This window comes from Nelumbo lutea, chromosome 1 (assembly GCF_056320005.1).
Source record: "Nelumbo lutea isolate HS-2025 chromosome 1, American lotus-T2T, whole genome shotgun sequence".
Lineage (NCBI taxonomy): Eukaryota > Viridiplantae > Streptophyta > Magnoliopsida > Proteales > Nelumbonaceae > Nelumbo > Nelumbo lutea.
Window position 1 is genome coordinate 208,274,021 of NC_142684.1, and position 27,627 is coordinate 208,301,647.

A 27,627-nucleotide genomic window follows, 5' to 3' on the forward strand; every position below is an offset into this window, starting at 1 on the left:
CATATGGATAGTCGAACCCTATAGGTAGGTTGGGCGAAATTTCAAAAATTTCTCTCTCTCTCTCCCATGTGGGAATCACATTTCCTATTTTAGAAAACTGCATTTTCAATGATCAATTTTGAACCCTAAACCATACTAGATTTTAAACCAAGAGGTAGGAGAGGGATATACCTGATACAGAATAGTAGTGACTCCCAATGAAGGTGTTCACGGTTAAGGAGATCTCTAAATACTGCTCCCACTGAAGATGACACAGCGGGTGGAGCAGAATCAACATGGTGGTCCTTCAACAAGAACCTGATTCTTCACCAAGAATCTGATGGAGGGCGAGTGAGCATGACTTCATATTAGTTTTTCTCCAACAACCGATATGAAGAACCTTTATTGATCGCTCCTATAGCTGGAGATCGAACTAACAATGGCGGCAACAATAAGAGAAGGCAAGAGCAGAAGATGGCGTCAGTTAAACTACAATTGTCTTCTCTCTTGTATCAACAATCTGATGGGGTCAATTGGGGTTCACCCTCATCCTCTATTAATAGCCTTAAAGAGAGGTTCTTCTAATCCCATTAGGAGTTTCCTAATCCAAATATTGTATTTGGATCTGGACTCTCTTTAAGATATAAGAATAATCCATTATCTTATCTACAGATAAAGATCAACCCTCATAATCTAATTAGGAGTTTCCCGATCCAAATATTTATTTGGATTTGGACTCTCTGAGTGGATAGGGACAATCTCTTATCCTATCTGCTTATCCAAATCCCAGAACCGCCCATTTTTAATTAATCATATTAAACCAGTTCGAATTGGGCTTTAGGCCCATTAAGTCAATGTGCTCACTTATCCTCCAAACTGCTGCCCAGTTGGGTATCCTTGTATGGCATGAAACCCAAACATTGATCTATACATCAACCACATGGGTTCAGCCTAGCCGAATTCACTGTAGTGACAGTGAACCCTAGAGCCCATCACCATGGGCTCTTAATGGGCCCAACATTTACACTAAATGGTCATTGGGTCAAGCCACCTTATAAAAACCCAAGGACTGTGGGCAGATGCAAGATTAGCCCATCAGGTATTACCCTCAATGGTCTTACGCTTAACCTCTCAGCTCATAATGATCAAACACTGTCCGACAAGAGAATACCTCTCTTTCGACTGCAAGGAACAGTGCTGCGCTTTCTACTCACATGGATCTCGGAAATTAAAACATTTTGCAAATATTTTGAAACCATAATATATATATATATATATATATATATATATATATGTTTTGCAACACAAATTTCAATAGTTGAAATCTGCTGCCAGCAGCTTTGGTTTTCATCAGAGAGAGTGCATTCCTGATCATTCACTTTGTCCGACAAAGGGATTGATCCTGTCACTATGATCACCCACTCAGATGAATTCTCGGTCTGTCCCAACATACCCAGGTTTTGACCCCCTCTAAGGATCTCACTGATTGGCATATCAAAGACACCCCAATTCGATGCCTAGTGCAGTATCATAATCGAGTCTAAGGGTCGGGTGTAACATTCCAGTTTTGCCCATCTATCTCCAAGGTTCAGGGCAATACTGAAATTATGGTCCGGTTCAAGGTTTCAAGAAAACCCATACTGCATGTACCTTAGGTATCATTCTACCAGCTGAGATAAGCCACCCCAACCAACTTGGCAACACAATAGTGTCAGCCTTGGCAAGATAAATCTCCCTATATCTATCCAACAGTTGTGAAGATTATAAACTAACACGAGTCTCACATGTGTCATGTTTAAAGGTATTACACAGAAACACACCATAATAACATGAATCAAATATGCACTTTATTCATTTACATTAAATGTCATACGGTACATGATTCTGATTGGAGTTAAGGGCATACACTGTCTAACAACATGACCTAAGTGTTTGGTGAAAATGCATTTACTTCAAAAATAATGTGATAGGCTAAAACAATTAGGAAAGAAATCCCGACCCAAAATATTTAAAATAAGCACTCCCAAACTTAGCCGAAATATTGATTCTTGGGTAACAAATTAATGAACAAAATTCCAGATCGGACCACTTTTTAAACCCGGTTTCTATTTTTTCATTTACCCCAACCTAGACTTGTTCATGGTCCGAGTAGCATGATGGGTTGGCCCCACATGATCCATTCTTAGTCGAGCTTAGACTTGAATTTAAGGTCAATGGGCTTGGGCTCGAGCCCAAAGCACCTAGCTTAACTTTTTTTGGGTCGGACTCGTACTTCCTAAAAAATGCCCAATTCGAACCCGAGCCTGACTTGATAGTATATTATATAACAATAAATATATTTTATATAACAAAAAAACATATATGAAATATATTTTTTTCTTTGTTACCTTTCATTATTTTTAGGTTTTGAGGCATTTAATATAAATAAAACAGTTTTTCATAAAATAAGAAATCTTTTACCCTATTTTCTGTCCGGACTTCGGGCGGGTTTGAGGTTGCGCTTGATACGAGGGCCTGAATGTATTCTTTCAACGCAGAAACCAAAACCCGGCCCAGAAAGAGGTCTATCACTCTATATCAATCCCAACCTGGGGTGGGCCGACCAAGCCCGTCCGGTAAAGATTCCAAAGCATTTCCTGATTTCCTGCAGCGCAAGTTATTTCCTGGCTTGTAGAAATAAGCGTAGCTCCCCAAGCTTAATAGGCTAGTAGCTACCCTCACACCAACCAGCTCGACTCTCCTTCCTCTTCTTCATCACAACTTTTCTGTTCTAAGCTCTTAACATGACGACCGATCCTAAGGCTAATAATGGCGCAGCCCCAGAAGAGGCTACTCTGAAAGTCCCGTCCAAGGACCCGAAGAAGAAGAAGGATGAGAAAAAGGAGGAAGATCTCGTCAGTTGAAAACCCTAGTTTTCTTTTCTTCAGCCTTTTCTTCGAAATTTTGTTTTCGTTTTGAAACTTGACCGATCTAATGGGCATGTTTGTTCAAAATTACAGTCGGACGAGGACTTGGCGCTGAAGCAGCAATTGGAGCTGTATGTCGAAAGGGTTCAGGATTCGGATCCTGGTGTGCAGAAGCTCGCCCTAGAAAGCATGAGGTAGTTGGTTCCTAATCTCAAAACAAAGAAGAAAACTTTTTCGGTAGTTCTATTGGTAGTTGATGCACCTTTAGGTTTATGACCGACCTAAGAGGTAGGTCATCAGTTGGACTTCGGATGGATGAGCATTTTTTCTGTAGAAGAAGATTTTGTCTGTAAAAGTCCATATTTTTCTATGGCATTAGAGTTCCAGACATCATTATCGTATCAATGTGTCCAAAAACAGGATTTGATTTGTATACCCGACCCCTTATAGTTGGACAAGCTTTATTGAGTTGAGTTATAGAATCAATGTACTAAGCTTTATTGAGTTGTATTCAAAATAATTTGCTTTTAACCGAATTGACACGCAAAGTGGCAAGGATTAGCAACGGCCGGTTACAATTAAGGTAAACAGGGACCTGTCTTTCGGTTACTTTGTATGTAGGGTTAAACATCAAAAGGATGAGAACTTCCATTCCTAGAAATGAACACTTATTTGAAGAGTGTAAAAAGTACGATAGGAAAGCACAACTTTCTTTATTCCCGTGTTGTACGCAGAGTTGCATGTTAAGTGCTATATTCTGTAATTTGAAGGCAGTGATGTATGCATGAGATGAATGCTATTTCCTCATATAGTTTAATCAATACTCATTTTATTTAAACGTAGGCAGGAGATACGAACCTCAACAAGCTCCATGACTTCTGTTCCTAAGCCATTGAAATTTCTCCGTCCGCACTACGGAACCTTAAAGGCATACTATGAAACAATGGCGGATTCAGATCTGAAGGTTTGAACTGTCTGGATGGTTATTTGCAGTAGTTTTATTCCTACGGAGCTATTTCTTAAATGGTTCACATTCTTTCCCCCTTATTTACAGAAATACCTTGCTGATATACTTTCAGTTTTGGCCTTGACTATGTCAGCTGAAGGTGAACGGGTAAGTGGAGTTATTCTATAATGTTAGTTCTTGGAGTTACTTAATATTATTGATCCTATGTTCAGATTTTAAAATCCAAGGTCTAGAAAACTAATGCCCATTGTGGAGAATAAACACACTATTATCATGTTACCAAGGGAACTGTTTTTTTAACTCATTTTCTTCTTGTTGGTTTCTAATTCCTTATAAACTTTTCGAGCAGTAGTTATGAACTAAAATGGGGGGGGGGGAGATGACTATGAAAAGTAGCTTGGGAAGAGATACTTGTAATTATTCTCCTTTCAGTTTCTGGCCTTCTACTGGTCTGGCTATTCTTATACATTGATCTCTTTTACTCTTTATCGCTTTTATTCACTTACATTTTTGTTCCTTTTGCGCTGAATTTTAGTCACTCCGTCTATGTCCTTGGTCTTCTTGATAAAAGAATAATTATATAAAAACCTGCAGATCATTGCAATAGCATGTTTAGTTATGGGCGAGGGGTATTATGTTGCTTGTCTTGTCATTAGTTTTAGCTTCCATGATTCCATTGCATTACATATTGGTTATCTATACACTTTACCTACTCTTAGGTTATTAGTTGATTGGTTATTTTCTCTGTTGCTCCTGCAGGAAAGCCTGAAATACAGGTTATTGGGTTCAGAGGGAGACATCGGCTCATGGGGTCATGAGTATGTAAGGTGAGAGGGTCTTTTGATCCAGAAGAAAAGAGGAAAAAAACTGCTCAAGGGAGGGGTATCATATCTACTTATTACTATGGCTATGAACCAAGTATTTCCATGCACCAATTAATCCTTTTATTAAAATGATAAGGGAAAGCTGGGCTGTCCAGTTTTTCTCTTGACATGTTTATCACAATGATATAAAGTGGAAGGTCCTCAGTTACTCATTTTGGAAATGCCATCCTTATTAACGATGGACTTATTTTTTAATCAGGAACCTTGCTGGAGAAATTGCACAGGAGTATACAAAGCGGCAGGTTAGGCAATTTATCTTTTCAAACATGGCAGTTAATTTCCTTGATTATGTTATTTATAAGAGGCTTTATGTGAACAAGGGGAAGATAGTTTACAAATTACAAGGTTAGAAAAATCATATTCTTCCTTTTTTTTTTTTTAAATTATAGTGTTCATATTGCCAGTTATTTTTTCAAATATATTTTTGACATCATATGAGCTAGTATCATACGATTCGATGTATTCATTTCCCATATTGTTGTTTAATTTTTGATCATGTTGGGTTCTTTGGTTATCTGTATCTGTACTGATAGGGCATATATCTCTATTCAAGTAACTTGTATCTGGATATTTTCATTTATACTTATATTCTTCTATCAATACAAAAAATAAAGTGCAGATGGAAATGGTGAAGCACCTACATGTAACCATTATGTTAAAATCACAAGATTTTTTTCTCATTATTTAGTATGTTTTCCTTTGCCTTCATAACAGCAGATTGAGGAGGCGCCAATAGATGATCTTATGGAGCTTGTGCAACAAATTGTTGCATTCCATATGAAGGTATGATTGCTAAATTTTCTATTGAGCAGCTACGTATGAAGATCTACTATATGTTTCATTTGGAAGTTCAGTTTTTACATACTCTTTCTAAATGGTTTCATTTTTGCATTCTTTTTGTTTTACTTCCTGTTCCAGTGGACACAAGGTAGAATGCTTACTTCAGCATTATTTATATATTTACTTTGACCTTGTTTTGCAGCATAATGCTGAACCTGAAGCTGTAGACCTTTTAATGGAGGTTAGTACCTAATTTTCATTTCTTGTATCTTGTTTGTTATTAGTTGGAAAGGAATATACTAATATTTCAATTAATCCAGGTTGAAGATCTTGATCTGTTAGTTGAACACGTTGATGCTACAAATTTCAAAAGAACATGCTTGTACCTTACTAGTTCGGCCAGGTAACTGCATTTTGAAAATGAAAACTGTTTTCTCTTATTATTTGAAGGTTTAGCCTCAAAACCATTTCTTTCCATTGAGTTTATTGTTTTTGTTTTATATGTGAAATTTGATAAACCAATACCTGTGTTAACTATATCCTATATGCAATCTTTTGGATCAAGGTAAATGTGGGAATTAGGTATTTGAGTGAAGGTACTCCATTCTTTTAAAACCTTATTGTTTGGTGACATTGATAGTGAATTGCTTGTGAAATATCAAAGTTGGCCCTTTAAGCCATGGTGGGGTGGGCTGCACTCATATTCCCATATTTTATTGAATTTTTATTAATGTTCTTAGCTGGTTATTTGCTTCTTTATCCCTGGCAGTAAAACTAGAACACTTGGCTGATTGTCTTTGTTTTAAGACAATAAGGACTACAGCATCTTTAATTAATTTATTTTAATTTAAAATGATTTTATTCCATTGAGATTATTCTGGTGAATTGTAGTCTAGTATCAAATTTAGATATTTCTAATACCAACTAAGTATAGTTTAGGGTACTTGAACCTTGGATCTGTGATTGAACCCTGCCTTCGTTAATCCTAATCACTAACAGCTAACCATTGACCCATTACCCATCCAAAATTCAAAGAGTTTTTTTTTTTTTTTGTGTGTCAAGGATATAAATGCTAGTAGGGGAATAAATAGAGAACTTGAAAAAAAAATACAAAATCCGTACTATGATTTCATATATCCACATTGTTTTATTTAATTTCTCCATGAGCATTGCTAGTTCATTATACAAGGATAAGGGGAGTGAAGAGAAGGCAGCCAAAGGACCAGGTTACCCAAGACACCAAAAAGGGGAATTGAAAGGAAAAAGAAAATTATAATGGAAAGTGTTGTCTGTAAATCTGATCTGTCTAAACTCTTCTTTTGACTAATAAATCAGCCAGGAGTTGGTCAACCTTGAGATCGAAGAGGAGATACTCCAAGGCAGTGTTTTAAAAAGGTGTGCTTTGGCATGCCTAGGCTCTCGACTTTTACTTTGTGTCTCTCATCTATCTTTGTTGTAAATTACTATGTCCTAGGTTCTAGCTATGATTTTTAGAATTTAAACAGTTTAGCTTATTTAGGACTTGAACCTACAATGGTACAATTTCTGAGTTATTACTTATTAAGACGATGTTCTAACCAATTCAGCTAACATTTACTTGTTTCAGATTTAGATTCGTATATTTTTATATATCAAATTTTTTATTTTTTTGACAAACTCACTCTATTCAGGTGTATCACATTGTCTTGTGCCTCACACCTCAAGCTCTATGACCCCTTGCACTTTAGTTGCATTTCTTGCTTTCAGAGCACTTTGTCTCTGTATAAAATGGTCTTCATGGACGATTTGGCGTCCTTTATATCCATCCCAAAATAATTTTCAACCTCAATCTGCTCCATTCCAAGTGAAATGCAGAATCTCACCTTAAGGGAGAAAAGCTAGCAATTCGTCTTTTGAGGACTTGCCAATCTTAATATCACCTGAAAAATTTTCATTGTCATTAGAGATCAATGTTTTAAAATGTGGAGACATGATGTGTAGTTTCTTGTATAGTGCACAATAGAGCTGTATGCCTATACACTGCATACACCTCTATGCCGGGCGTATTCCTCAAGGGTCTGAATGCTTTTAGGCTGAAACTCCAGCACTTTTTAAAACGCTGTGAGAGATTCTAAAGAAACCCATATCCTGGTTTCCTAAGGAACAACCAATTCTGTTCAGTTTTATCAACTCAATCGAAAGAGTGGGGGGGTATTCTCACTATAAGAGGTGCTTGTTGGGTGTGCACTAGGGAGGAGTTCGGATTTTTCTCTTTTGATGATGTGTTGATCTTATTTGGAAAGATTGTTTAATATGGAGTTTTTTCCAGATCTGGAACCCTGTTTGTCAAGTAGGTTTCAAGTGTAATTTTGATGGCTCCTCCATTAGGAATCTGGGGCCTTCTGGAGTTGGAAGAGCTTTCTGATATCAGGAGGGGATTATATGGTATTCTTGGGTCCTACTGGAGATGTATATCTGTTTTGGGTGGATGTTTTGGCAGTTTATAGGGGCCCAATTGGTATTCATGTCATTCATGTGTGGAGGTGGAGCGTGGTTGTCGGGTTGTTATTTGCATGGACTATAGTTGGCTATGAAGGGCCTTAGTCTGACAGTCAAATCTGAACCCCTTCACCCTCTGGTGTGTTTATTTTTTTTTGTGCATCCTTCTTCAAAACCTTAACTTTACCTGATGCTAATAGTGAACTTTCTTTCTTTGTTAAAGAGGTTTGGAGTAAGCCTATTCCCCCCAGGGTTGGGAGTTTTTCTTGGGAAGTCTTTTTGGAAAGAATCAATACCTGCAATATGCTTCAAAGAAAGAGGCCTAATAGTTGTTTTCCCCCTCACTGGTGTGTCCTCTGTGAAGCTGATGGTGAGACTTGCTTTCACTTATCAATCTCCTGTTCTTTCGTTAAAGATATTTGGGATTGGTTTCTTTCTTTCTTTGTTTTGGTGTAGGTGGTCCCCCCACCCCCCAACACACACACAATGAGAAAACTTGTTGTTACCTCTACAAGTTTCAGTTTGCCAGAGAAGAGAGGAAGGATCATGTGGAGATGTGTGAGGGTTGCTAGATTATTTTTACACAAGAAGAGAACTAAATAAGCTATCATAGAGATGGTCTTCAATAGAGTTGTGCATTGGATTAAGACCTTGGAACTCTTTAAGGACTTTCCAATGGAAGATTTCTTAAGAGGCTGGAAAGAAGTTGCTTCATCAGTCCTGGTTAAGAATGCCTTAATTTCCTCTTGGACACCCTAAGCTGAACTTTGACAGGAGCAGTGTTGGAAATCCAAGGCCCTCAGGAATTGGAGGTGTTTTTAGGGATGAGGAAGGAAAGTTCATTGCCTTATTGGCTTATTCTCAGGCCCAATTGGAGAAGGTGGGTTCTCTAAGGGCTGAGCTAATGGCAGCTTTAGAAGGGGTAAAACGAGCAAAGGAGATGAGTATTTTTTTTGATCGATAACAGAAATCTTTATTAATGAATAATACTTGTGAAAATTAATTACAGAAAATAGGGAGGTAAACTATCTTAACACCCCAACATAAAAATGGCAACAAAATACTAAAAATGTGTCCAAAACAAAGAATCCTTAGCCACCCCTGGCTTAGCTAACCCATCAGCCATTGAGTTGGCTCTTCTCTTCACCCAGCTGTATTGCACCTCTAAGTCCTTACACAGCCAATTAAAATTTTTCTTCTCATTGCTGTAGCTCCACAAGCCACCTTCGAGTCCCCCTCAATCACTAAGCATCTAATGCTTAATTCTCTTGCTCTTTGGATTCCTTCAAGAACTGCTAGAATTTCGGCTCTAAGAGAGTCACCGTCTCCAATTAGCCCAAAGAACATGGCAGTAATATACCCCTCCTCATTCCTGAAAACACCTCCTATTCCAGGGGGCCCTGGATTCCTTAAATTACATCCATCAAACTTCAGTTTTATGAATCTGGTGGGAGGGCGGGGGTCCAAGTGGGACTATAGTTCCTTTTATACATAACAGCAGTAGCAACCTCTTTCCACTTTCTCAGCATGTCTGTCATAGAGAATTTAGAGAATATCTCCATTGATTTCAGCCAATGAGCAACCCTCGAAAGTATCAAGTCTGTTAGGTTTTCTGTGGTTCTTCCCTTATCTGAAAAAATTCGTGAATTTCTTTCTTCCCATATTGACCAGCACACTGCAGCTCTAATGCTTCTCCACATAATCTTCCCCCCTCTTAGGCCAACTAAAGAAAGAAGGAGAGAACAAGCATTGCACACTCCCGGGGGGATTCCATGTATACCCAAAAAGGGAAAACACCCACTCCCAAACAGTCTTAGTAACTGGGCAAGTAACTATAATATGATAACCCGTTTCCCCACCGGCTTTGCAAAGAATGCACCTATTGGGAAGTAAACAGCAGTTGGGCCTCTTTCTTTGAAGCAAGTCATTTTTGTTAACTCTTTCCAGGAAAATTTCCCAACAAAAACTACCAACCTGAGGAGGAATGGGTTTGCTCCAAATCTCTTTGACTGGGAATGACAGCCAAGCGGTGTAGTAGGTTGGACTAATGTCTCAAAAAACGAAGCACAAGAGAAAGAGCCGGATGAAGAAGGGGTTCAGATTCTGGTGTCTCCCTTACTAGGGTTCAAGAAAACATTTTCAAGGATGGTTAGCAAAGATGACATACAACCCAAATCTGTATCCCTTATTGCCCTTCTCAACCCTAGATTCCACCCAAACCTAGAAGAAGAATCAGATGGAACCAAGGAGGAAATGGGTTCATTTTTCAAATTTGACAAAGCAAACAATGATGGAAATTGGTCTTTTAGGGGTAGGTCCCCAACCCAAATTTGCTCCCAGAATTTTATTCGATTACCGGAGTTCAAATCGTACTTGATCCAAGGGGAGAAAACTGGAAGCAGATCATGAATGGCTTTTCACGGGGATGCGGCAGTAGTCCTTGCCAAAATTTCAGGATCCCAGTCATTCTCATCCAGCCCATGTATGCTAGCCACAATCTTCGTCCACAATTTGTCCCTTTCCAACAAGAATCTCCACAACCATTTCCCCAATAATGCCATTTTCCTTTTATTGATATTCCCAATCCCAAGCCCCCCTAGCTTCTTGTTCCTATTTACCACTTCCCACCTCACCCTATGGTCTTTCTTCTCCACTCCTGGTTACCATAAAAATCCCTCATTAATTTTTCTATCCTATTTGAGACCTTTGTAGGAATCTTATACACTGACATGAAGTAGGAAGGTTGGAAAGGGTAGACCTAATCAAGGTGATTCTCCCCCCAAGAGAGATAATTTTTCTTCCAAGAAGCAAGCATTTTCTCAAATCTCTCTACTACCGGGTTCCAAATACTTTCATTCTTGGGGTTATCTCCTAGGGGGAGGCCCAAATAAGTGATAAGCCACTTCGAGATAGCGCACCCTAACACACCTGCACAATCACTTACTTCCCTTTCCTCCAAATTCACTCCCACCACACAACTCTTATCAAAGTTCACTTTAAGATTAGATATCTGCTCAAAGAGTTATATTGCCAGTTTTAGGTTTCTAATCCATCTTATATCCCCACCCTCACAAAATATGATTGTGTCATCTGCAAACTGCAAGTGTGTAAGTGTTACTTCCCCCCTTCTGACTCTCCAACCTCTTATTGAGTATTTAGAATCGACTCTATGTATCAGTCTCCCCAGGACATCTGCAATCAGAGTAAAGAGAAAGGGGGAGAGCAGATCACCTTGTCTTATTCCTCATGACCGGAAAGAAATCCACCACAGTTCCATTCACCAATATCGACTAATGGCAACTCCTGATACAACCCCAGATCCATCTACACCATCTGTCTCCAAAACCAAAACTTTTCATTACCTCCACCAAGAAGGACCGGTCAACTAGGTCATAAGCCATCTCTAAGTCTAGTTTGCATACCACTCCCTTTTTCTTGGATTTCCTAAAATTCTCTAAGCTCTCATTTGCAATCAAAATTTGATCAGTGATTTGCCTTTCCTTCACAAAAGCTCCTTGATTGGGTGTGATAATGGCTGGAAGAACTTTCTTAATTCTTAGAGACAAGACTTTTGCAATTATCTTGTACAAACTTTTCACCAAACTAATCGGCCTAAAATCCCTTGGATGTGATGCCTCTTTCTTAGGGACCAATGCAATGAATGTGGAGTTTAAACCCGGATTAACGTTTCCCCTCCCGTGGAACTCCTAAAAAACCAACACTAGGTCCTTCACAATATCCCAACAATCCTGATAAAATGCCATTGTAAATCCATCTGGGCTTGGAGCTTTCGTTCTATCCATTGAAGGTACTGCTTCCTTTATCTCTTCTAAGTCAAAAGTTTTTTTCTAACCCCACTCTGGTTTCTAAACTAAGAGTTGGCCATTCCAGTCTCTCCACCCAAATCCTCTCATTTAGAGGCCTTCCAAAAATTGATTTAAAATGGGTTGCCAAAGCCTTTGCTATTTCTGTTGGTTGGAAAAGAACAACTCCATCAACTTCTAGCTTAGAAATGATATTCTTCCTTCTTCTAGTGTTTGCCACAGAGTGAAAAAATCTAGTGTTTTTGTCTCCCTCCTTTAACCATTTACATCTAGACTTTTGTCTCCAACTTATCTCTTCCTGCAATAAGAGATCCTCCAACTGCTTTCTAACTCTTCATCTCAATTCTCTGTCTTTTTCTCCAAAAGAACCCCTTTCCTCCTTCCTCAATTTGCTCTATTAAAATCTTCTTTCTTTCCTCCACTCTTCCAAATTTCAGATGGTTCCACTCCTTTATTTGAGATTTTAGGAATTGAATCTTTTTGTGGAATCTCATCCCCTCCCATTCAACTGACGGATTGTGTTGTTTCCACCATTCTTTGATCTTCTTTACGAATCCCGGATGGATCAACCGCATTTTCTCAAACCTTAAGGGAGCAGGTCCACCTCCTCTTAAGTCCTCCTTACACAACACTATCGGCCAATGGTCTGAAGTGAATCTAGGGAGTGCTCTAGAATTTAGGTTCCCCCAATGCTCCTCCCAATCTGTTGAGAACAAGAATCTATCTAACTTAGTGCAGATTGGGTTAGATTGAAGGTTGGGCCAAGTGTAGATGTTGCTTTGGATCGGGAATTCCTTAAGCTCAAAAGTATCCACAAATTGATTGAAATTTCTCATGCTGGTTGTCCCCCCCCCAACACACACACACACAAACACCAAGGTCCTTCCCATAGGCCCCTAATATCACTCAATTCTTCCCATAACCTCTTCCTCTTCCTATAGTCATTGGGGCCATATACATTTGTTAGTACATTCAAAACCATCTTCCACCTGCCTGAATTTCATAGAAATTGAATGATCCCCTATCAGTTCTTCCAAACATACCACCACATCTTCCTTCCACAATGTTATGATCCCACCCGAGGCTCCCCAAGATGGAGTAGCCACCCACTTTATCCCTTTAGAACACCAGACACTTCTTGCCCATCTACTATCAAAGTCCATTCTCTTGGACTCCTGGATTAACACCACATCCGGATTGAACTTCCTACTTACTTTTTTGATAGTTGCTCTCTTCCTTGCATTACCCAATCCCCTCACATTCCAGCTTTGAATTCTCATCTCAACTTTAGAATTTAACCCTAAAAAACCACCAGATATCTATTTGAATCCTTTCCTTCTATCCCCTCTCACCCCAAACTTATTATCCCCCTCGATATCTCTTTTTAATCTCTCCACTTCACTCAATTTTCTTTTCTTAATCTTGCTCTCCTCCTTTCTTTTTATTAGGGAAACTTTTAGATCATTTAGATTCTTCAGCTTACACCCCATCTTTCTAACAAATTCAGCTATCAAATCATCCTTCCTATTTTCATTTCTGTTCTTTCCATAAATAGCCCTCTCCGCCATTCTAACCTCCTCCTCCTCATTGCACACCAGCTCAGACCCATTTGTAACTCTCCTTTGTAGCTCATTTTTTTTTCGATTTCACCCATTATGCTCTCAATGATTCCCCATATTCTTTCTTCCCTTAAAGTTCCCTCCATCCTCACCTCTCCCCCCCTTCTTTCCTTGAGGACTCAGTGTGGCCTCCTCATGCTGGACTAGGAATGGAATCTGGAACAAGAGAAACAGAAGCCGCATCAGTAGCAAAAGCTAAATGAACAGGGTTAGCAGGGTTACCTGGTTTTGGCTGGGCAAGGGAATTGGGATTGTAGGCGGGCAGATGGTTGTCAGGCCCTGTGTGTCAAAATTGGAGTTTTCTGTCTCCTCGTTTTGGAGGGAAATATTCCCCGTCATTCTGTTTTCACAATGACTCCTCCCTTACCCAATTGTTTACCATTCTGTGATGTATTCTTGCTCAGTTCTGGGTTAACGTAAGCTAACACCTCAGTTTTCCGTACAGCACTAGCGCTTGAGAGAGGCTTTTCCAGTTCTGGGCACCAGAATTGCCCCCCACCTCTTTGATTGTGAGTCTCTCTGTTTTCAGCCTCTGTGTTGTGCATCTCTGCCTCCTTGTTCCCCTCTTGTTCTCCCACCAAATCTCCACGGAATAGGTGGTCCAAGTTTAGGGACTACCTGTTATAGTCCTCTCGAGATCCTTCATCTTCCAAGCTTCCAAAACTTGAGATGTCGTCTGAACTCTCCTCCTCAAAGTTGCTGTCTGAACCACAACTTATCCACCCTTGGTCTTCTACATCCCTCTCTTCTTTCTTATCCCTCAGGTAGCGCGGATTAGGGTGATCTGCTGCCCTACTTTCCTGTTCCTCAACACCCAGTCGAGGGACCCAACACAGAGATCGAGTTTCTCTCTCTGTTCGGCATTTTTCCTTTTGTTTCGGTTAATCTCTCTGCCGCCTCGAGTATTTGTAAGTTAATCTTAGAAGGTGACTCCAAATTAGAGGTGGGATGGTTGAATGAAGAGAGGAATGGCCTTTGGAATGACAGCAATGAAAGGAAAATGTTCAAGTGGTTAACACAAGACTTTGAAGTTAAAGTGGTGTGGGTCAAAAGAAGTACCAACCCCATAGCTGATGGGTTAACAAAGCAAGGGGTGAATATGGTTCTATGTTTTGGGCTCGATTGTAATTGCTGTTACTTCTGTATTTTGGTGCGGTTGAATTTCTACAGGGAGAGCTAAGAGAGTTTATCTCTCTCTTTTTTTGTTCCTGGCTTTGATATTTAATAAAGTTTACATTATTTATAAAAGAAATGAAGGGCCTCAGTCACTTTGTCATCACATCAGAGGTTAATTTTCTTACATCCAGAATGAACATATCATTCAAGTTGGTGCTGAAGTCACCCAATTTATTGGCTGATTCTCTAGCTTTGGCCCAGGGTAGTTAGGAGGTTGGAAGGTTTAAACTGTTTGGAGATCCTCTCTACCTAGATAGCATTAGATGCATTCTATGTTGTCTACCACTTTCATTTTTTTTTCCAATTAGTATTTGTTCTTCGTACTTTATGGATGATCTTGGTCTTGTCCTCTCTTGTTTTGAGAAGATTTATTTCTCAGGACCTATACTTTTTGGGGACTTAACAAATTACAAAAGCTGAGTTGTGCTAGCCAGGCCGATTGGGGACTAAGTCGGGGCAGATCCTTCAACTATAAAAATGTAGTGGTAATGGAAGAGGATTCCCAGGTAGTTGGTGCTTGGTTAAAGAACAAAAGTCAAGGCTTGTGGCAATGTTGAGATATTATGAAGGGAATAAGATGTCTGGCTAGGGAATGGAGAATTGCTTTCATCTGGGTCTAACGAACTCTGATTACTTGGGTAAGAGAGGGGATAAATTGGCTCTTGTTCTTGCTTACATTTCCCTTTTTCCCAAATGCTTCATGGCACTAACAAAAAGGTCTATTCTCTGAGCAACTTCTCACTTTATCCAAAAGCAGCTAGCTGCCAATAACTCATTCAGGAAAGGATGCTTGGAGAAGAGAATCAAAATCCCAAAAATGTTTGAACTGTCATGCCGGGTTCTACTCTTGTTAGCACAACAAACAAAGAGGTGATTCACTGATTGTTCTGTATATATCTTGTTATGGACTTTGGAACCACATCTCCAGAAGCTTTAGCTTTTGAAGGAGCTAAATGTTTCCTCATTGCCCTGTGTGGAAGGAGGCTCTTACGTAGGAGTCCAAAAAATGAACTTAGAAGGAACTAGAAGGGAAAAGTTACTAGCTGCAATAGAACATACTCTAAAGACCATACTTTGGGTAGAAATAAAGACACCATCAAGCATTTTGATGGGAGAACACTTCCAAAGCTTCCTTATCTCTATATCTTGGATTTTACTCGAGTTCCACTTATGATACGATTTAGACAAAACAAACAAAGATATCAAGATAATTCCTCTAATTCATGCATATCATAAGATTTTCTCTCAACAATGAGATGTGGACTTTATCATTGGCCTTCTAATTTGAGTGATTTTAAGAATGTTAAGTTCATTATCTTCACATGGGATTGCCATATAGCAGTAGCCCATCTCAAACTTTGGCATTGGTAATTTGATATTCTATCAAATATAGAGGGGTGCATTCCCTTATGCTACTAATTAGAAATTTTACCTCATTCAAAAAAAAATCCCATCCTTGTTTTTCTTTATTTTCCATTGCTATAGTGTTAATTGAACATCAACAAAATTGTTTTATCGGTTGCCTGGTTGGGGGAGGGGGGAAGAAAAGCTTTCATTGTGTAATCAACATTTATCTATAAGACCACATCTTAAGCAGAAAAACATGCAGGTTGGAAGTTAAAAATAGTGACTTGGTGCAAGTAGAATACTCTAAAAGAGCAAGAGAAAGGCCAAAGAAAATGCGCTCAGAAGTGGTAAAATATGATCCATGGGCTGACAATTTGATAGAAAACATGGCTTGTGATAGAGCATAGAACAGGATTTGTTTATCCAGTCCCACTAGTTGGGATTAATGTTTTTTTTTGTCGACAAGGTTGTACATTTTATTGTTAATAAAATCCTGTTCTTTTGTTGATAATCAGAAGGCAATACATTTAATTTGTAATTCCCCATTGAAATATCATGCAGCTATCTCCCTGGACCAGATGATATGTTAGTGCTGGACATAGCTTACATGATTTATCTTAAGTTTGAAGAGTACCCTAGTGCACTTAGGATTGCACTCTTCCTGGACAACTTGCAGGTATGAATTTCATAATCAAAATAAAATTGATTCCTCTCATAGTTTTGGGTTTGCTATTTGCATGGCTTAGGGTTCAATAGAATATTTTTGGATTATGGAAATTCTCTTTCCTAAACTTCTCTGAAAATTTTTAATATGAAGAAGACAGTTATTGTGGTTATGCATCCCTAATAACGTCAACTTATTGTACTATTCTTATACTTTTGTTATTTGTCCTTAACAGTATGTGAAGCAGATATTTACATCTTGTGATGATGTTCTGCTAAAGAAGCAGTTTTGTTATATTCTTGCTCGACATGTAAGTTTCTGAGTTTTCATAATTGGGTTCATATTTCCATGGCTGGTTTTCTATATATATTTTGCTTTGAGTATGATTCAGTTGTCATTGTCTAACTGATATATTTCTAGAATTTCTAGTGCTAGAATCACTGCTTTTATTCCTTGAAAAACCAAATCCAGCATAATTATTTAGGGGATCCCTTGTCCCACAAAGAATCATAGTACCATTTTGGTATGTTTTAGATTGGTTACAATACCACATAAATGGAACGATCCCTAAATGATTAAGAAATATGAAAAGTATTTCATTCATTTTAGTTCAGAAATGTTTATGCAATAATGGTTGGATCAACTGACCTTTCAGCTTTCTTAAAATCCTATTCAGGGAACTAAATTTTAGTCCTTGGCAACCCTTTATCGTATCATTTTTATTGGTAATTGATAACTTTGTTATTTGAAAAAGCTTAATTTACATTGATTGAAGGGCACTGAGTGCCCAAAGCAACTCTGGCTAGTATGAACAGAACTATCAATCCCATTATCATTTCATATGGAATATGGAAAACCAATAAAAATAAAAAGTTGAATAATTAAATTTGAATTGATTAGATAATTATTTCTTAGATTGAATGAATTTTGATTTTTTAATTCATTTTAATTGAATTTGAATGACAAATTGACAATATATTCCATTGAGTTGAGATAAGAAGACATCCTGTTTTTATAAAGGAGGCACACTCCTAGTGAGTAGGCCAAAAGTAATGTTTTCAGATCTTGTTTCACATATTGAGTTTCCACTGATGATTATGGCTGAGAAAAGTAAGAAAACAAGGTTTTGGAATGGACAAAATAGGTGGATTCCTTTGAACGGGAATATTTTGTAGATATTTAAAGGTGTGATGTCTACTTGCATGGCAGGCTATAACTTGTCTTCTGGATGGATATTTGATTGCTGAGAGTTCTTGATGCAGGGTGTTGCATTTGAACTTGATGAAGAGATGGTTGCAGACGATGATGACCGGGAAGCATTGCAGGATATTATCAACAACACCAAATTAAGTGAGGGATATCTTACTCTTGCTCGTGATATAGAAGTAATGGAGCCCAAATCCCCTGAGGATATATACAAGGTGCTTACTGACATTATACTAGAACCAACTTGCTTTTTGACTTTATTTTCTGCATGCTACTCCACATTATTTTTTGATCAGTCATGCTACTCCAAATTCTAAAAGTAAAAAAATCTCTTAGTTATTTTTCTGCCATCAATATATTCTAGGTTTGATTTTTGTGATATTTTTCTTCCTTCACACAAAAGGACTATCTTGGTTTTCTTTCTCTCCTTTATCTGTTAATATGATGGAAAAACTTAAATATCCATAATGCCACTCAAGTTTTTTTTTTTTTTGAATAAAGGCAAGGTTATATTATAATGACATAAACAGAATGGGTAGAAACCCCTTTTTGACAAGGCTTGGTAGTGTAGTGCCCTAAATTTAGAAGACCCCTTTTTGACTCTGAAGTGGAAGAATCTATGCTGTTATTTGTCAAATTTTCAAGCAGTGGAGATTAATTCAGATAGGCCTGACATGAGATGGTGGAAGAAATGAAGAAATGGTCGGTGTAGAGTGAAATCTTTTAACAAGGCTTTGGCTAGGAACTGGGTTGAGCAGACCTCAATTCAATGATTTTGGGGTAGTACGATTATTGTTAATATTGGGGTAGTCCAATTCCTCCAAAGGTTGAAGCATTTGCCTGGCTGGTGGCATTGAACAATATTCTTTCTCAGTTGAGCAGTTTAGATTGCCTACAAGTGTTACTTATGTGGTGTCAATTCTGAATCGTTTTTCATCTTTTCTTTGGCTGCCCTCATACAAAGTTTGTTTTGGGACATAGGGTTGGTTGTGCAAGTTGTTTGCTTATTAGATGAGTCTTAATCTTGGTCCTTGGATTGAAAGCATTATTCCCTCCCATCAGTACTAAATTAATAAACATGAATCTCATCCTTCTCCCCATATCTGGTTTCATATGCTTCTTCCTTCTTGTGGATGCTTTTGTTTTAGACACACCTTTTTAATCACCACCTTAAGACCATTCTTCACATCATCCTACATTACATTATTTGAAATATTAAAATGTCTATCAACTACTTGTGTTATATCTTAAAATATTTGTGTTAGTACAACACATGCTCTCTCTCTCTCTCTCTCTCACACACACACACACACACACACACACACACAAACATGCACATAGATCTCTCTCAATAAGGTATTGGAGTGCCTCATTGTAAGGCATAATTATTGCTTACACTTAAGCCTTGACATGTGTGGCATGACATGGGGCCTTCATTTCATATAAAGGTGTCATATTAAAGACCCAATAATTATTTTATTTAATTAATATGCTAAAATTCATGCTTTATTTACCAAATTATTAAAAACTTTTCTGACGCTCATGCTTATATCTCCTTCCTCTGCATATTTGTTGCATCTTTCATATTTCTCTGGATATTTATTAGTTCCCATTTTTAATTATATTGAAGTAAAAGCTTGAGAATTCAAAGGTCCTAAATTTTTAAAATCATGTATCAAATGTTTTTCTTTTTTCCTTCCTGTGTGCCATTTGACAAAAAAGATATACAATTCCATTATGCGCTCTTTATGTTTGACTTTCTTAGGTGCATTTGCTTGATGGCCGGGCAAGTGCTGGTGCGAGTGTCGACTCAGCGAGGCAGAACCTAGCCGCCACCTTTGTCAATGCTTTTGTGAATGCTGGTTTTGGCCAGGTAACTATCCAATTATGTAGTGATGTTGGTTTTTATGAATTTTGTTATCCACATGCTTAATGGATTTCCCTTTTCTTTTCATTTTGTAGGATAAGTTGATGACTGTTCCTGCCGAAGCTTCAAGTGGTGGTTCCACTGGAAGCTGGTTATTCAAGAATAAGGAACATGGGAAAACCAGTGCTGCAGCAAGTCTGGTATTTCTTTTTCTTCTCCACTGGGATATGCTTTTCTTGGTTATGACCTTTTCAACCCATAGTTAATGTTTAAAGTTTGGCTATTGTAGGGTATGATTCTGTTGTGGGATGTGGATTCTGGACTTGCACAGATTGATAAATACTTCCACAGCAATGACAACCATGTCATTGCAGGTGCATTATTAGGAGTTGGCATTGTCAACTGTGGTATTAAGAATGATTGTGATCCTGTAAGCAACAGTCTATTTTTATGCTAAAACTTATTTGAAGGCTGCCATTTCTTTGTTGTTATTATTATTATTGTTTTTTTTTTGTGTTTTTTAAACTCATCTGGAACATCTCCAGGCGTTGGCACTTCTAGGTGATTATGTAGGAAAAGATGATTCAAGTGTTCGAATTGGTGCAATAATGGGCCTTGGCCTCGCTTATGCAGGAACCCAAAATGAACAGGTGAAGTACCACCGCTTTTCACCCTTGGAGTGCTATTTTGTCCCTTAAAAGGATTTCCAAGCTCTACTTAAACTCTTAAGAGTAGGCTACCAAACTGTTAGGGTGATTCCTTATCACAAATGGATTAGAATTTGGTTCAAGGCATTTTCCTGTACATCCATTAAACACCCCTGCATTGAGATTATTGGTTGTTGAAGTTTTAACGATTCAAAACTAATTTGAATGGTTGTTGAACTATTTATTGTTTTTTGGATTTCTATTGATCACATATGCTGTTCCATTTTATGTCGACTTTCTTGTATTAACAGATAAGAAGGAAACTATCTCCAATTCTGGGAGATGCAAAATCTCCACTTGATGTGATTGCTTTCACTGCTATCTCATTGGGTTTGATTTATGTTGGCTCATGCAATGAAGAGGTTGCTCAGGCCATTATCTTTGCCTTAATGGATAGAAGTGATTCAGAATTGGGCGAGCCCCTCACTCGGCTTCTGCCTTTAGGCCTTGGCCTTCTATATCTTGGGAAGCAGGTAAATAAATTTAAACCTTGGTTTTCTTTTCTATTTTTTTTTTGCTATCCTTGTTTCCCCTTCCAATTTCTTAAATTTTAATGTTTTCTTTTTCTACTTGCTTATATTGTCTTGAAGTGACAAGAAACTCAAATAGGCCACAATACAAAGAATGGATGCCTTACGGTTCTTTGTCAATCTAATTGCTTTATTGTTTTACAGGAAAGTGTGGAAGCAACAGCTGAGGTGTCCAAAACTTTTAATGAAAAAATTAGGAAATATTGCGATATGACCCTACTATCTTGTGCCTATGCTGGAACTGGGAATGTACTCAAGGTCTTGTATCTGTCTGTTGGCCACATCTGCAGATTATTCTTAGCATGCAAAGCTGTTGACACTCTTTATTCGTACAGGTTCAAAATCTTCTGGGGCACTGTGCACAACATCTTGACAAGGGTGAGACACACCAGGGTCCTGCTGTTCTTGGAATTGCTATGGTAGCAATGGCTGAAGAATTGGGTCTTGAGATGGCCATTCGATCATTAGAACATTTATTACAATACGGAGAGCAGAACATCCGGAGGGCAGTTCCTTTAGCTCTTGGTCTCCTTTGCATATCCAATCCGAAGGTAAGCAATATGTGATACACATGTTTGTTGAATCTCATAGCATTCAACTGGGAAAAGGGATCTGGATTGAGTTTTGTTAGGTTGGTTTGGTAAATGTTGCATTAGTTTTTTAGAAAATTTTATTAAGCAATGTATAGTTGGAACCATCACTGGGTAATGGTCCTTTTAGATGTAGGGTTATCTTTAGATTAGTTCGATTCTTGTGTTATATATCTAGTCTTGTAGAACTATTTCTTCTTCACTCGTTTGTTGACTGGATATTGTTGGGCAGGTCAATGTTATGGATACGTTAAGTAGACTCAGTCATGATACAGATTCAGAAGTGGCAATGGTATGTGCTTTGCTATAACATTTTTGGAATCCAAACTTCTATCATTTTTCAGAACTCAATGTTTGTTGCTTCTACAGGCGGCCATCATATCGTTAGGTCTTATAGGTGCAGGCACAAACAATGCTCGAATTGCAGGCATGCTTCGCAACCTTTCGAGCTATTACTACAAAGAAGCTAGCCTGCTCTTCTGTGTAAGCTTCTCATTTCTCCTCCTTATTGGCTTTTTCTTGTGGTTGTCTGGGTGTTGCTAATTTTGCTTTGATTACATGGTTAGGTGCGGATTGCTCAAGGTCTTGTTCATTTGGGGAAGGGGTTGCTGACTCTTGCACCATACCATTCTGACCGGTTTTTGTTGTCGCCGTAAGTAAAGGACACTGCCTATGTACCATCTTTTGCCATTTGAATACTACATGACATTCTAAAGACTGGGAAAGAAAAGGATGGTGAATAGAAGAGCTGTCATATGACCCAATACTTGAGATTGTCAGTTGGTGTAACTCCAAAAAGGGAAGTGCAGGTTCAAACCTGTGGAACTGCAGGATTTCTGTGGTTTGGCTGGCGGGACACGTGCACCCTTCTTTGTCCTCACCATTGATCCCATAATGTTTACATACCCAATAAACACAAAAGAATAAAAGAGGGGGAAACTAGAGTATAAGTGATTAGAAAAATCAGTAGATCCTTCCTAATAACCTTTGATTAGTTAATACATTCCTCTAGATTTAAAGAGCAGCATAAAGTAGGTTTAGGGCAAGAAAATCTTGTTATTATGATTAATGCCAGTACTATTAATAGTTGTTTTATGATAAGGATGTGGCTAAAGGTTATAGATGGACCACCTATTTGTCTGGACTCTACAGGTTTAAAGGATCACAAATGCCTCTGCTTTGTCTAAGTATCTAACTTAAATTATTCCTGAGAACTAGAATAGTTCAACGGTTTCCATCTTTGAGCACTGCCTAACCCTGATGGTCTAGTTTGCCCAAATAGTAGCTTTGTTCTTTTCTTCGGAGGGTAGGAGACATTTCTATTAAGGATCCAGGAAAATGAACTGCGTTAGCATCTTTGGAATTGTGGTGTTCATGTTTGCAAAATCAACTATTGTAATGTTATTTTAATGGTTGGCACCATAGTCCCTAGTTATTAATGCATCTTGGTGCTTCTAGGTGATAATGGGAAGCCTAGTTGATTAGGTGGGTGGTGCCTATAGAATTTTACAAAAAAGAACCTTAGGCTCCATTTGGATAAACTTTTGAGCTTTGGGCTACCGAAGTGAGTCAAAAAGTGTTTTGAGCATTTGATTAAGAGCTGCTTCTGAAAACATGATAATCTGAATCCAGGGTACTTTCAGGCCCTAAAGCACAAAGCCTAAGACAAAGTGAGCGAAAGTTGGGGCTTTGTGCTTTAGGGCATTGAAAACACAAATTCTGAAGCTTATCCAACATAATAAGTATTCAATAGAGTAGTTGCATTGTCAACAATTGTTAGCAAATAAAGAAGGCTATAAATTTACACATAAAAAAGAGAGAAAAAGGGAAAAAAGAATTCCATTTAATTGTAGAAAAAATAAGGAAACTTTTTATCCCTATTTCTTTTGATCTTAATGGTAAAACCCTTGAAATAAGTCATAAGCAATATGCAAAATATATTTGGATAAAAAATGTTAAACATAAGTTATGATAGATCACCAATAAAAATATGACATGATTTTTTTTTTATCACTAACTGAAAAAACAAGGCATGATCTATTAAAACAAGAAGTAGTACGTAGCCACGGTAGCAATATTACAAGGTGCCGGTCTTGTGATTTTTGTTGCCTAGATGGTTACGCAAGTCAATTAAGACGTGGGGCTTCTCTATACAAATGATGGTGTTTTAGCAAGGTGCATCATGCCCATACCAAGGGCTCCTTGTTGCTTAGGTGTGATGCCTTGGACAACTTGGTTGGCACAACGATATATAGACAGGCCCCATTAATGATGATGCTGGGCTTTTATGCGGACCATGTGCTAGTAATGAATAGATTTATGATACAAAATCTTCTATTGAAGCTTTCGAGGAACTTGTTAATGATATAATTTCATGTATCCTTTCCCCTCCAGGACTGCACTTGCTGGATTATTAATCATGCTTCATGCTTGTCTTGATATGAAATCAATCATCTTGGGAAAATACCACTATGTCCAGTACTTTCTTGTTTTGGCAATGCAGGTACTATTATCTTCTTTGTCTTCTTCTCAGTTCGAGAGTTGAGACACAAATATTGCAATATTTCTTCTTGACGTGGTCGCTTCCAATCTAACATCTTATCAGAAGTTATTAATGTATTTTTCGTTGTTTGATGTTACAGCCGAGAATGCTGCTGGCTGTGGATGAAAATTTGAAACCTCTGTCTGTGCCGGTACGGGTGGGCCAAGCTGTTGATGTGGTTGGCCAGGCTGGTCGACCCAAGACCATAACAGGATTCCAAACACACTCAACCCCTGTTTTACTTGCAGCTGGTGATAGGGCTGAATTAGCTACAGAGAAGTAATCCACCCAATAAAATCAAGACTCTTACACAGTGCTGTTAGCATTTAATCATTTATTGCATGCTAATGAAGTCTCTGTTTTTGCAGGTACATTCCACTTTCACCCATCCTGGAAGGTTTTGTGATCTTGAAAGAGAACCCCGAGTACCGGGATGATCGTTGAACTTGATGTTTCCAGAAACCTTGTGAATTGTGATTACAATTTCATCAATCAGAAGTTTCCAACTTGGTGGGCATGGACCCTCTTGTGCGCGTCGCTAACAGGCAAGTGGCTGTCATTCCGGTGTGAAGTTGGGAGTATCTGGTGATCTCCCTGACCTTGTATCAACGGTTTTTAATTTACGCATACGTATGCTTGAAAAGGGAAGGGGCTAAAGGTTTTTAATTTATCCATACAAATGCTTTGGAAAGGAAGGTACTAAAGAGAGGAGAAAGGGGAAGACTTGGGGAAGGGGTTGTAATTTAAACACCGAGATTTCGACTTGCATCCAATTTCTCAACTTTTTTGTTTTATTTTTTTAACCTAGCAAGTTAAACCATTGATTGCTTCGTTAAACGCGTTAGATATTTACCATATCTGGTCGTCACCCTTTCTATGTTCCCGTCCGATTGGTATTCCAGGTTCATTTCCCAGGTCAATGTTAACCAAGATTGTCTGTTTCATTTCGTCTAGTGAGACGAGAGTAGAGACTAGGGTCCCTTACCATTATCGTTTGTTCATGTGGCCCGAATAAATTCCTGAAGCTTGTCTCATTATGACTCATCCGAGGGTGTCCGGTCAACAGTCAACACCCAATTTGGAAGGTGGAGGAAGCATCTCATATCTTAAAAGCCCGTGACCCCTGTTCTGGATAGTGGGTACAAAAGCAAAGCTAATCAAACTGATCCCAAAGAGATGATACCAGAAGTCTGGTGACTAAGTGAACTATGGTAGATGCTAGCAGTGGCACATGCTGATGTGCTAGCTGCAGGCTGTGATATTGGAGCACCTTGGAAGATTCTAGAAGGAGAATACCATTCTCTGACGCCAAGCGTTCCCACCGCTTAAATTCTGGCGTCCACTTGGACACCAAAGCAAAACAACGGAATTCTTTAATAAAGAGAGAATTTATTATAGAATAGTAGTATTTAAAAAAGAAGTATATAAAGAATTATCATTAAGCACTTCGGGACTATAAGGAGCAAGCACAAGTAAGCACTTGTGATTGTGAGCATCATCTTCGGCTTTGAATTGACATGGGTGCTAGAAAAGTTGAAATTGCAGGCAAGGAATTGGTAATTCACGAGCTTGACGACGTGAACGACCCGGACACGGGGCGCGCTCTGACCGGTTCCTGGGTCTGGGACTCCTCCCTCGTCCTATCCGACTGGATAGTGAACCATGGTCAGGAAGAGCTTAACCTGAATGGTCAGACTGTGGTCGAACTCGGTGCTGGAACTGGAATTCCCGGTTTGATGGCGGCACTACTGGGCGCTACCCGAGTTGTTCTTACCGATGTTGCACTGCTGCTTCCCGGGCTGAAGAGGAACGTGGAAGCTAACCAACTTGAGGACCGAGTGGAGGTAAGGGAGCTCGAATGGGGATCGGACAAGTCGTTGCAGAGTCAGGAGGGTGGAGAGTTGGAGGATGTGAACTTGGTGCTTATGTCAGACGTGTTCTACGACCCATCAGAGATGGCAGCGCTGGCTAAGACGCTGAGGAAGTTGTGTGGTGCGCACACGAGGATCTGGTCGGCAAGTGAGGTTCGGCCATGGACCAGCGATTGCCTGGACGAGTTGAGGAGTGAAGGGTTTGGTGTGATTGAGTTGCCGAGTGACTTCACTCCGTCCTCTTCGGCCTCAACGGCTACCGGAAGCCAACCGACGTTTTCTGTTTTCCATCTAATACCCCCAGACCCAGACCTAGACGTATACCTAGTCACTCAATGTAATTCGGAAATTGAATTTAGCCCACTAGACGTTTGATGTACAAGTCAGGTCCGTTACCATGATACAATGGCTGTCGCAGTGTAGCCTGTGGCTGGGCACCTCTCAATTCTCACCATTAAAAAACGATAGAAGGAAGGAGTGCCAGAAAATGTTCACAATGCTTTTTAAGTCGAGTAATATGCAGCTTTACTATGCAACTTTACAGTACCAGTGGCCAAGCAAATAAAATTTCCCCCAGAAAAAGTTAAGTAGAATTTGCGTTTACATTCATATCATTTCATTTCCATATGGCATGTATAAAAACAAATATTCTATCGGAAAATTCCATTGATACACTCAACACTGGATATTGGACTACAACTCGCATATGGATCCCTTGAAGAGTAGCATTCATCCGACATATATCGAAATTGCTTACCATTTCCCAATGATCAAAATTTCGATACAAATACAATACACCCCATATTGGGTGTATGATTTCTGATATATTTGTTTACAGTTAGTTATCGAAATTCATTTTCTTTTTAAAATAATATATAATTAAAATTAACGAAGTACCAATATTGATGCTTTCAACCATGCCAGTTGGAGGCGGAGAAATATATCATCTACCACTTTGTTTTCACCTTACTTTCCATGTATGTATTTTTATGTTGATTTAATTTTTTCTAAAGAAGTTGGAACTTCAACTCTTTCGCCAATGAAACTATAAAATGCCAGTTCGTCTATCGTGATTAAGAATTGATTTTGTTCTGGTTCATAGAACCGATTAATAATTGGTTTGGAACCATCGGCTCTGAACTACAGTATTTATATTTACCGAAGGAGTACATTCCTGAATTCTGGATAATTTCAAGTAGAGAACCCCTTTATTAGAATTGTCTGAAAAAGGCATAAAAATGTCTCAAATACCCATGCTTCCAAATTTTCTCTTTATAATAATCACTATCCCAAATCTTTTCAATCACTTTTTTGAAATTGATTTATTTTTCAAAATTGTTTTTGATATCAATTACTCAAAGGTGAAGCTGTAATTTTAATTTTTCTTTTTTTTTAAATTATTCATAAAACTGCAGTCTCAATAGTAATTATTTGGGTATTTTAGACATTTTTATGATTCTTTTTAGAAAATTCCACTAGAAGGGACTTATTTATAACTGTATTAAAAAGTTCAAAGGAGGTGATTGCAGTTATTAAACTTAAGGAGGTTTCAGGCTTTCAGCAATTTACCTCTTATTTTATTTTGGTAAAATAATTTGTTTCCGAAAGCGGCAAGTAAGGATGAAAAATCAGCTGAGCCTGCTGAGATCCTCGAATGGTTCATCTCTGCGACTTACTATTGCTTTTGAGT

The 27,627-nt window shown here is 38.5% G+C and overlaps 2 protein-coding genes across 3 annotated transcripts; both read left to right on the forward strand.

Moving 5' to 3' along the window:
* Positions 1 to 2,509: 2,509 nt before the first annotated feature.
* LOC148880669 (26S proteasome non-ATPase regulatory subunit 2 homolog A) lies at positions 2,510 to 24,903 on the forward strand. Of its 2 annotated transcripts, none has more exons than XM_088962649.1 (25): positions 2,510 to 2,873; positions 2,979 to 3,079; positions 3,729 to 3,849; positions 3,940 to 3,999; positions 4,612 to 4,679; positions 4,936 to 4,978; positions 5,451 to 5,519; positions 5,719 to 5,757; positions 5,837 to 5,919; positions 16,522 to 16,636; positions 16,860 to 16,934; positions 17,887 to 18,045; positions 19,596 to 19,703; positions 19,793 to 19,897; positions 19,987 to 20,127; positions 20,243 to 20,347; positions 20,656 to 20,877; positions 21,079 to 21,192; positions 21,270 to 21,485; positions 21,757 to 21,816; positions 21,894 to 22,007; positions 22,091 to 22,176; positions 23,919 to 24,027; positions 24,167 to 24,345; positions 24,435 to 24,903. In XM_088962649.1, the coding sequence occupies exons 1-25, from the start codon at positions 2,763 to 2,765 to the stop codon at positions 24,508 to 24,510; spliced, it is 2,679 nt and encodes an 892-aa protein (XP_088818775.1). In that variant the 5' UTR covers positions 2,510 to 2,762; the 3' UTR covers positions 24,511 to 24,903. The 2 variants fall into 2 exon arrangements, with proteins under 2 accessions (XP_088818775.1, XP_088818776.1); XM_088962650.1 differs by having other exon boundaries at positions 5,454 to 5,519.
* A 680-nt stretch (positions 24,904 to 25,583) lies between these two features.
* Positions 25,584 to 26,312, forward strand: LOC148880670 (uncharacterized). Its single transcript, XM_088976805.1, has one exon. It carries the CDS (start codon positions 25,584 to 25,586, stop codon positions 26,310 to 26,312), a length of 729 nt encoding a protein of 242 aa, XP_088832931.1.
* Positions 26,313 to 27,627: the final 1,315 nt, after the last annotated feature.

Bases quoted from the DNA above. Each gene is read 5' to 3' on its own strand.
- LOC148880670 (XM_088976805.1), top strand. From the start codon at position 25,584: ATGGGTGCTAGAAAAGTTGAAATTGCAGGCAAGGAATTGGTAATTCAC.
- LOC148880669 (XM_088962649.1), top strand. From the start codon at position 2,763: ATGACGACCGATCCTAAGGCTAATAATGGCGCAGCCCCAGAAGAGGCT. The intron at 4,680-4,935 runs GTGAGAGGGTCT...TTTTTTAATCAG, and splicing joins TGGGGTCATGAGTATGTAAG to GAACCTTGCTGGAGAAATTG. The intron at 18,046-19,595 runs GTGCTTACTGAC...TGACTTTCTTAG, and splicing joins CCCCTGAGGATATATACAAG to GTGCATTTGCTTGATGGCCG.